This window comes from Triticum aestivum, chromosome 7A (genome assembly GCF_018294505.1).
Source record: "Triticum aestivum cultivar Chinese Spring chromosome 7A, IWGSC CS RefSeq v2.1, whole genome shotgun sequence".
In the NCBI taxonomy this organism is placed as follows: Eukaryota; Viridiplantae; Streptophyta; class Magnoliopsida; order Poales; family Poaceae; genus Triticum; species Triticum aestivum.
The window spans coordinates 434,135,314-434,145,729 of NC_057812.1; the positions used below are offsets into that span (position 1 = coordinate 434,135,314).

At 42.5% G+C, this 10,416-nt stretch overlaps 1 protein-coding gene and 1 non-coding gene across 3 annotated transcripts; one reads left to right on the plus strand and one right to left on the minus strand.

Moving 5' to 3' along the window:
- Window positions 1-1,222: 1,222 nt before the first annotated feature.
- Window positions 1,223-7,604, plus strand: LOC123147405 (dihydrolipoyllysine-residue acetyltransferase component 1 of pyruvate dehydrogenase complex, mitochondrial). 2 transcript variants are annotated; one of them, XM_044566643.1, is made up of 17 exons: window positions 1,223-1,644; window positions 1,709-1,742; window positions 2,552-2,601; window positions 2,689-2,733; window positions 2,858-2,931; window positions 3,815-3,884; window positions 3,979-4,377; window positions 5,280-5,340; window positions 5,418-5,462; window positions 5,546-5,629; window positions 6,154-6,230; window positions 6,314-6,376; window positions 6,583-6,653; window positions 6,749-6,809; window positions 6,890-6,950; window positions 7,032-7,106; window positions 7,191-7,604. In XM_044566643.1, exons 1-17 carry the CDS (start codon window positions 1,405-1,407, stop codon window positions 7,247-7,249), a joined length of 1,569 nt encoding a protein of 522 aa, XP_044422578.1. In that variant the 5' UTR covers window positions 1,223-1,404; the 3' UTR covers window positions 7,250-7,604. The 2 variants fall into 2 exon arrangements, with proteins under 2 accessions (XP_044422578.1, XP_044422577.1); XM_044566642.1 differs by having other exon boundaries at window positions 1,225-1,644; window positions 7,026-7,106.
- Window positions 7,605-8,219: 615 nt separating this feature from the next.
- On the minus strand, window positions 8,220-8,304 carry TRNAY-GUA (transfer RNA tyrosine (anticodon GUA)). Its single transcript is given in 2 exon segments — window positions 8,220-8,255; window positions 8,268-8,304. It is a non-coding gene; the product is annotated as a tRNA-Tyr (tRNA).
- Window positions 8,305-10,416: the final 2,112 nt, after the last annotated feature.

The window sequence follows — 10,416 nt, forward strand, 5'->3', positions numbered from 1 at the left end:
CGCTAGCCCGACTTTCACATCCCGGTTGCGATCTAGAAATGCTGGTCCCCTCTTGCATGCAAGCTATTCATGTGGCTGGCAGTGCAACATCGCCGCTGGACATCTGACAGAAGGACGATGCACGGGCTGCAGGACCAAATCTCGCCATGTTACTTATGTGAGCAAGAAGTAGACACTTTGGATCACATTCTGTTCCAATGCTCCTTCACGAGACAGGCGTGGTTCCGATGTTTTTTGCGGTTGAGGATTAACCTAACCTTGATCCCATCCAATGAGGCCACCGTGGAGGGGTGGTGGTGCTCTACCTGCAAGAGCGCGTCCCGAAAGTGCACCGCAAGGGGTTCGACACCATAGTCATGCTTATCTGTTGGTGTCTTTGGAAACAGCGCAATGCTAGAGTATTCGCGAGCGGCATCATACGCAACGACCGGGACAAGGTAGACTGGATCTTTCAAGAACTGAGCCTTTGGAAGAAGGCGGGAGCGACAAGAGTGCCAAACTTTAGCGAGTAGCTGCGTGAGTGAGTAGGAGTGGAGGTGGTGTTGTGCGCCGAGCTGTGGTCTACAACTAACATGTAATGTATTGTACATATATTTCTGCCTTCTATAAAGCTAAGGTACGCCTTTGGCGTACTCTCGAAAAGAACATGTCGAGTCCAACTTTCACATCCCGAATCCTACTTCCACATACTAGATTTAAAGGAGGCCAAAATTGACCATTTCAATTAGAGGTGCTATCAGGTAATGATTTTCCTTTTAATTATGGTTCTTTTCTATCTACGTATAATTGTATGAAAATGTTAGATTTAACTCAGCCTTGTCTATAAACAAAAATGTGTCAATTTCTTGCCTTACTTCTTGGCTGCGTTTGGACTCTGCGTCATTTGACGCAACGGGTCATCTAGTTTATCAGAGGGTCCCCATGCCACGCTATGAAGCAGCAGCCTGATTAAGAGTTAAAATGATGACACGTTGATAACAGCGAGCAGGCGGATTGGAACGTTGATACATGCTGGATGGTTGTAGATGTCAAATTGTGAGGGGCTCTTGCAGCTACTGGGTTTTATTATTTTTTAATTCCTCTGCAAAACATTCTTCCGAATGCTCGTTCAAAAAAGTCAATCTAATTTCCAGAGAATCTTGTAACTTTAAAAGTTATAAAGTGATCTAAAGAATAATAAAGAATAATCAGAGGTAAAGTGGCTCTTTGCTCGGCCCGGCCCGGCCCTGAATAGCCCTCCCTCGGTCAGTTGTACCGGCCAGACCTCCTTCCTCTCCAAGAGTCAATCTCGACGGGGTACCATCGATTTCCTAAATCCGGCGCCGCCGAAAGTGCCTCTCCGCCCTACCTCGCCGCGTCGTCTCCTCTCCGCCCTACCTGACCGGTGTTCAGGCCGCCGCCGTCATGCTCCTCCGGACGCGCCGCTGCCTTCCTGCCGCTCTTTCCCGCGCAGCCGTCCATCCACGCGTCTCCCCTGCGCTGCCCTCCCCTGGAGCCCCGCGACAACATGGCCCCGTGGCCGTGGCGAACCAGGGGAGCGCACTCGAGCCCCGATCTGGACCGATCGATTGGGTTCGGAGCTCCACGATGGCCCGAGCGAATCCGGCAACGCTGTTCCCAGCATCCACTGGGGGACATTACAGGGTTAGTCAAAAGTTTAATCCATTTTCTCGCGTAATTGTGTACTCATCTGGTATTTCCACTGCAGATTGGTATGCAGGCCCGATGGTTCTCGTCGGCAGGTAGAGTGTTCTAACTTTAACATGGTCTCAGGGGAATGCATGTGTTTTTTTTTCTTCAGAGAAACATATGCAGTTATGCACGTGCGCTTTCGGTGGAGATGTTTTTTTCTAATATTATATGCACTAGAATTAATTTGTGCATCCATTTTTATTGCATATAAACAAGCCATGCAAATGTTTAATACTCCCTCCGTCACAGTTTACAAGTCCTACACCTATACCTAGGTTGCCAATTTTATCACCCTAATATAAACTATATAACACAAAAATTATACCTTTTGAAAATAGAACATCTGAAGTTTATATTGGTATATTTTTTGTAATATATGACTTGTATTAGGTTAGTCAAATTGACGACCTAGGGGTACGCGCACGCCCTGTAAACTGAGAGAGAGGAAGTAGCTTATGGATCCTGTGCAATTCATCTCTGCCTGAATTTGCGTCAACTGAACTCTGAAATGCAAATGCCTGATTGTGAACTTGAACCTCATGGAAATGCCAGTTTTTTTTTTCCGATTTAGACTATTAGTGCTTCCTGATCGTTGTTCAATATAATTGGTAAACAACGACATAAGTTCATGCGCAGCCAAGGGAAGGTAGTAGCCTGAGGACTCTTAATTCTACGTATTATCTCGATGACAATTACTATTGAATCCCGAGCACATCCTTTTGTCACACTATGTACTTGTGCCATCACATCCTCTCTCTTTTATTACATTTGCAACTTAATTTTCAAGTGAAGATGTACTTGAACATTTATAGCGAATAATGTCCATTATATCATTATTTTGCTCTTATAACTTTGGCAGGGCTTCCGCCACACATGGTGATTGGGATGCCAGCGCTGTCCCCTACAATGGTAAGAGCTTAAAAATGGTCATACTAATACCTGATGATTGCGTTTTCCCCATTTATACATATTTGACTCTAACATAATTTTCATTAGAATCAAGGTAACATCACAAAATGGAGAAAACAGGAAGGCGATAAGGTGAGGCTTTTGTTATAGGAATCTTCCATCATATGCCTTGAATACCCTAGTATAGGGTTCTTTACATTTCTCTCTCTTAGCAACTCCAGGTATAGTACCTTCTAAAGTTATATGTTGTTTGCAGATAGAGGTTGGTGATGTGATCTGTGAGATAGAAACTGACAAAGCCACGCTTGAATTTGAAACTCTTGAAGAGGGGTAATGTCCTCTTATTCCACTTCCCATTGCATTTGAAGAGAGATTGTTGACTCTTCTCATGTCATTCTTTTCGAATTACACAAATAATAGTGTATATCAAGTGTTTCCTTAAAGGAATGATTTTCAGCAAAGTTTACATAGTTCACCGTAATATGGTTTTTACACTTTGAACAAGTTACATAGGTTTCATTAGAATTCCCATGCAGTGATAGAACTTGTCAGAATGCTCTTGGGACAGTTTGCCATCCAATTTATTTATTTCTGACTAGCAACCATCAAAATTTATGGCTCCCACATTCTTTCTAGCTGCAAGTAATCTGAATATTTTGCCAGGTCTTGTTACATTTCTGCCCATTCTTTTTTAGAAAAATATGGTTTGCTGGCTGACTTAACCAAACTACATTGACAACCCTTTCTCTCCCTATTGCTTTTGCTAGTTGATATTAAATCCCTAGTTGACACAGGTGTAATTAAGTTCTGTATGAAATGTGCATAGAAAGGTTCAGTAATCCCCGTGAAACTGATTAATCTTTAACCAATTTCATCACTATCGGGATGGACATTATGTGGCAACTATGTGTACGCTATCCGTTGACCTTAGTTGTTATATTGTACTCCCTCCATAAAGAAATATAAGAGCGGTTTAGATCACTTATATTTCTTTACAGAGAGAGTCCAATTTTTGTTTTAAAAAAAATCCTCTGTTATTGTACCATATTGCTCTGTTGTACTGAACTGTTATACAGTGTTGTGTTTTTGCTCTAAACTTCTTTCTCTAGGTACAACTTGTGTTTGCCCGCCTTTTATGTTTATTCTTCTGTCCCATGCATATCTGTGTAATCTGTGCACATCTTCATTTTGGTTCACCACTTCAATTCTGCAGGTATCTGGCCAAGATTTTAGTACCTGAAGGTTCAAAGGATGTTCAGGTTGGACAACCCATTTATGTCACGGTATAGCTCCATGCTTAGTTGATATTTCGTATTATTTCATTGGCCACTGAATTTTGAAGTCAGCAGTACTTACTTTTGCCATGCCCATTTGAAGGTCGAAGAATCCGATGATATTGAAAAGATACCTGCTGATACCTCCTTTGGAGGTGACCATAAGGAGGATGAGTCAAGTGGAAGTGCAGCACAAACTGTCGAAGTTGATGCAGCTGAACAAAGCCCAGTAATGAGCCGCATCAGCCCTGCAGCTAAGATGCTGATCAAAGAACATGGTCTTAATGCCTCTTTGCTGAAGGCATCAGGTCCCCGTGGCACCCTTCTGAAAGGTGATGTTTTGGCTGCGTTGAAGTCAGGCACTGCTTTAAGTTCAGCCAAAGAAAAGACAGCTCCAGCTGCACCTTCGCCCCAACCAGCTCGTGATTCCCAAGTTCACTCTCAGACAACTTCACCAAAGAGCGACACATTTGAAGATATAACGAATACTCAGATACGCAAGGTACTGTGTCTGGCTACCTATTTTATTTTATTGCATCAGCAAACACTTCTATGGAAGACTTAATTCAGATTTGTATTCGCTACACATCACATCCTGTAAAAGAAGGATCACCATTCTATCTGAAAATTAACTTTATTTCAAAATAAAATTTAAATTGTAATGCCAAAATTTGACAGGCCTTTTGATTTTTGTATCTTGTTGGGAGCAACCACATATTGGTTAACAACGAAGTTGGCTTCTCAACTCCCACATCTAGGCCCTGTTTGTTGATAGTCTTTGCTTCCTCTCAAGAAGCCTGCAAGCTGATGCAAAGTGTTTCAGCTTCTCATTAAATAAAAAACATCCCTATGAAGGTATTGAAGCAACAGAATCTGCAACTCTTTTTTTTTGGGGGCATGAGCTTCTAGTGCTGTTACTCTGAAGAGTGAAAATGAAGGTACCTCTTAGTTGGAATTGGTGCCGCCCCTTCTCCAAAATGAAGATATTGTGATTCCACTCTGAAGAGTGAAAATGAAGGCACCTTTTAGTTGGAATTGGTGCCTGCAACTTCCCTGAGGCATTTTTCCTGACAACTAAAATAGCTTTCATCTGAGGGCAGTGACACAAAACAATGGGGTGCAGGAGAAGGAAGTTTTTATGCTGGGATGGAAATTAGAGGTGTAAATAAGTGCCAATACAAATGATCCTTCTCTTTAATTGCTACGTATCTTGTTATTGATAACATTACTCCCTCCAGTCCATATTAATTGTCGCTGGTTTAGTAAAACTAGTTGTACCAAACCAGCGGCAATTAAATGAATAGGAGGGAATACATCTTTTTTCAAAATAAAAAACCAATATGCCTTTCTTGCAGATTAAATTGGTCAATTTTTTTCTCACAATGTCAAAATACATTTATGTAGGTGATTGCAAAAAGGTTGCTTGAATCCAAACAGACTACTCCACATTTGTACCTATCCAAAGGTTTGTATTCATTCTATGTACCTTTTGTAATCTTAATAGCTTTGTTGACATGATTGTATGTGTGATATCGTTGCCAGATGTTATACTGGATCCCTTACTCGCATTCAGGAATGAACTCAAAGGTGTGTATTTTCATCTTTTTCGATGTTTCATTAATTTGGTAACCAGAGTAACCCCTTTTCCCTTGTGCATTCTAATATTGCAGAGCAACACGGTGTTAAAGTTTCAGTAAATGATATTGTCATAAAAGCTGTGGCACTTGCCTTAAGGAACGTCCCTGAAGCAAATGGTAATGCTGCAACATTTCTTTTTTAAGATGTTCTGCAACATTTTTCGCCAATATATAAAATTAAGTTATTCTTTATTTTATGAAAGACAACCGGATTTTGTTGTAAATCAGATATATCAGGTGCAAACCTTCTTGGTGTAGACATTTCGTTACTCAAAAAACAGTGTCAGTGTGGTGTCCCTAGGGACAGTGGTAGAATCCTATGATAAAACTCCTTGAACACAAACACGATTCATTTCCATATTGATCAGAAGGTACATGAAAAAAAAATATCATTTTAACTTAGGTCAGTTTCAACAATGATATTGCATCGTAGTTTGTGTTTCTTGAAGTTTGTGCTTCGACTGATTATTTAAATGTTCAGTCACATATTCTGGGTATGTCTAGTACTCCCTCTGCAAACTAATATAAGAGCGTTTAGATCACTACTTTAGTATTCTATAAACGCTCTTATATTAGTTTACGGAGGGGGTACTTTGTTAGCCTCTATTATGTAAATCTCATGTTTTATCATTAATTGCCAGCTTACTGGGACAATTCGAAGGAAGAAGCCCAGAAGTGTGATTCAGTGGATATATCTATTGCTGTTGCTACAGAGAAGGTATGGCAGCATTGTAAACAAAAGTTTTTGTTATCATATGTTGGACACTTGGACTTCTTTAATGACAGTCTTTGCTGTTCTAGGGCCTGATGACTCCTATAATAAGAAACGCGGATCAAAAGACTATATCAGCAATATCTTCAGAGGTATGACAAGCTTCTAAGTTTAAGCAGATTCTTCAGCAGCATGTTTTTGTGTCCAAAGTTGTTTGCATGCAGTTCTTATTGTGAACCAGAATCAAGCTTGCATGTGGAAGCACGGAAAATACAAAATTCTTACATAATTGTAGACTATTTTCAGTGTTCCAGTAGATATGGAAGATTTATGGTTTCCCCCTTATTAACTATTGTAGGTCAAACAGCTAGCCGAAAAGGCACGTGCTGGGAAGCTTGCTCCTAATGAGTTCCAGGGGGGTACTTTCAGGCAAGTGACCTGTTCATGTTTGACACTGCAAGTTAATGCTGTCGAACTGTATGATATTCCACATTTGACATCTTTACCTCTGCATGGTTATGCAGTATCTCAAATCTAGGAATGTATCCGGTGGACCACTTCTGTGCTATCATTAATCCTCCACAGGTTCCTCCTTGTCCCTTGTCCTGTCATAAGGAGGTCCTTTGAGTTTGTACCGATAATCGTGTTTCATATCTTTCTGCCAGGCTGGCATTCTCGCTGTTGGTCGGGGTAACAAGGTTGTGGTGCCTGTGATGGACAATGACGGTATATTTTCTTGAATATGTGACGCCCTGCTCAAAATAGTTGCATTCATATTTAAACTCATGTTGCTTTGTCCAGGAACAGAGAAGGCTGCTGTAGTAACAAAGATGATGCTGACACTGTCTGCTGATCATCGTATATTTGATGGGCAAGTAGGAGGTATTGATCGTCTTAGCCCTGTAATTTCACCTGTCTGCTCTCGTGTCATTTACATTCTTCCTTGTATGTCACATTGTGGAACAGGCAAGTTTTTCACGGAGCTGGCATTGAACTTCAGCGACATCAGGAGGCTGCTTTTGTAAATGAAAGGTGCTGTGTTATCGTGTTTCCAAGAATTCTTTGGAGAAGGTGGCCCAAGAAAAGACACTAGGTGCAAATTTAGTTTCAGTTGCTTGATCACCAGCGCATAAGAAGTAACCAGTTTTGTAAATTAATAAGAGAGTTGGCAACTCCACGGCGTTTTTTCCTCCTTAATTTGGGAGCTGATCCCCGAGAAGTTACGGCCATTTCATGTTTGATGTGGTTACACAAACATCAACTATTGAGGCTGAGGTTTGTTGCCACGTTTCCTGAGGATTTCTGTCAACATAAGACGTTTTTGCCCATGACTTAGATACATGGCTTGATGACAGTAATAAGTAATGATTCCTTCCACAATATTGATATGCATACTTCTGAGCGTCTCAGATTGTTTGTCAGTTTCCCCAGTTGTGTTTATGTCATACTCCCTCTGTGTGATAAAATTGGATGTATCTAGCACTAAAATACGTCTAGATACCTCTATTTCTTTGACAAGTATTTTGGGACCGGAGGGAGTATCTTGCATATATCCTAAGATGCAATATACTGTGGAGATAGATGTTGGGTTGATGGCTACATCTGCATGGATTTCATGTTGATCTCCAAGGGCAGGCCGAATGACCATGACAAAAAAAGAATGAAAGGCGTGTTTTCTTTGAAATGTATATGAAATTCATGGAAGAAAAGGCAGGGGGGGGGGGGGGTGGTGGTGATTTTTCTTTGCAAAATTTAGCCTCCAACATCTGAAATTCGTGGAAGAAAAGGCAAAGGGATGATTTTACCCATTATAGCAGAATTGATCGGGTCTGCGGCGGCAACTTCTACATATTGCCGCACATCTCTCTGATTTTTTGGGAACATATTTCGAAAGTACATCACATGACAAAAAGGATTATAAACAGAAAGAACGAAAAAAAGGAGAGGAAGAAGATAACAGCGATAGGACTGAGAACAAATAATTAAAAAAATATTTCCGACCTGCCGGATTCGAACCAGCGACCTAAGGATTGATCTGCAACACTACAGTCCTCCGCTCTACCAACTGAGCTAAGGTCGGTCTGTGTCTCTGAATTAATGAAATTGTATAATTCACCTGTAGTCGGGGCACGACAAGCCAATGCATAGAGCCTTAGAAAACTTCTTATAAGTCATCCTACGCATGTTGTCGTTAAGATGCAATATATTTTCTCCTAAAAAACGATGCACTATATTTTGGCAAGCTGGGGGTAAAGCACATAGCGGGTAGCCATAGTAATAATCAAGTTGTTATTGGTGTCCGTGTCACTCCAAGGGGTGCGGCATCAGTGCATCACCATCCCCGACCTCCCCTTCCCTCATCACTCCCCTTGCCACCACCGGAAGAAACCGCCAGAAACCACCCGCTCACGGACGATGGAGACAGGGCTTCTCTCCTCGCGAGATGTTGGCGCCATGTCCTTGGACACACATCTTGGCTTCAGGGGTGGCTAGCCGAGGTGACTTAAGGAGGCGATGTTCGAGGTGGCAGTTATGGTGGCCCCACCATCTCCGCTCTTGGGTGGCGTCGACTGCCGCACTAGATAGAGGGGCGATGGTGCGAGGCAATATTGCAGCTGCTGCCTTCCTAGTCGTTCGAGGTTGGATGTCGACCATGAAGGAAATATGCCCTAGAGGCAATAATAAAGTTATTATTTATTTCCTTATATCATGATAAATGTTTATTATTCATGCTAGAATTGTATTAACCGGAAACTTAGTACATGTGTGAATACATAGACAAACAGAGTGTCACTAGTATGCCTCTACTTGACTAGCTCGTTGAATCAAAGATGGTTAAGTTTCCTAGCCATAGACATGAGTTGTCATTTGATTAACGGGATCACATCATTAGAGAATGATGTGATTGACTTGACCCATTTCGTTAGCTTAGCATTTGATCGTTTAGTATATTGCTATTGCTTTCTTCATGACATATACATGTTCCTCTGACTATGAGATTATGCAACTCCCGAATACCGGAGGAACACTTTGTGTGCCATCAAATGTCACAACGTAACTGGGTGATTATAAAGGTGCTCTACATGTGTCTCCGATGGTACTTGTTGAGTTGGTATAGATCGAGATTAGGATTTGTCACTCCGATTGTCGGAGAGGTATCTCTGGGCCCTCTCGGTAATGTACATCACTATAAGCCTTGCAAGCAATGTAGCTAATGAGTTAGTTACGTGATGTAGCATTATGGAACGAGTAAAGAGACTTGCCGGTAACGAGATTGAACTAGGTATTGAGATACCGATGATCGAATCTCGGGCAAGTAACATACCGATGACAAAGGGAACAACGTATATCGTTATGCGGTTTGACCGATAAAGATCTTCGTAGAATATGTAGGAACCAATATGAGCATCCATGTTCCGCTATTGGTTATTGGCCGGAGACATGTCTCGTTCATGTCTACATAGTTCTCGAACCCATAGGGTCCGCACGCTTAACGTTCGGTGACGAGCGGTATTACGAGTTTATGTGTTTTGATATACCGAAGGTAGTTCGGAGTCCCGGATTTGATCACGGACATGACGAGGAGTCTTGAAATGGTCGAGACATAAAGATCGATATATTGGAAGCTTATGTTTGGACATCGGAATGGTTCCGGATGAGTTCGGGCATTTTCCGGAGTACCGGGAGGTTACCGGAACCCCCCAGGGAGTATATGGGCCTTATTGGGCCTTAGTGTAAAAGAGGAGAGGGAAGGAAAAGGTGGAAGACGCACCCCCCTAGCCCAATCCGAATTGGGAGGGGGCTGCCCCCCTTTCCTTTCTCCTCTCCTCCCCTTCCTTCTCTCCTCCTACTACATGGAAGGGGGGAATCCTACTCCCGGTGGGGGTAGGACTCCCTTAGGGCGCGCCATAGAGAGGGCCGGCCCCTCCCCTCCTCCACTCCTTTATATACGGGGGAGGGGGCACCCCATAGACACACAAGTTGATCATTGATCTTTTAGCCGTGTGTTGTGCCCCCCTCCACCATAATCCACCTCGATAATATCGTAGTGGTGCTTAGGCGAAGCCCTGTTCCGGTAGCAACATCATCACCGTCATCACGCCGTCGTGCTGACGGAACTCTCCCTCGAAGCTCTACTGGATCGTGAGTTCGCGGGACGTCACCGAGCCGAACGTGTGCAGATCACGGAGGT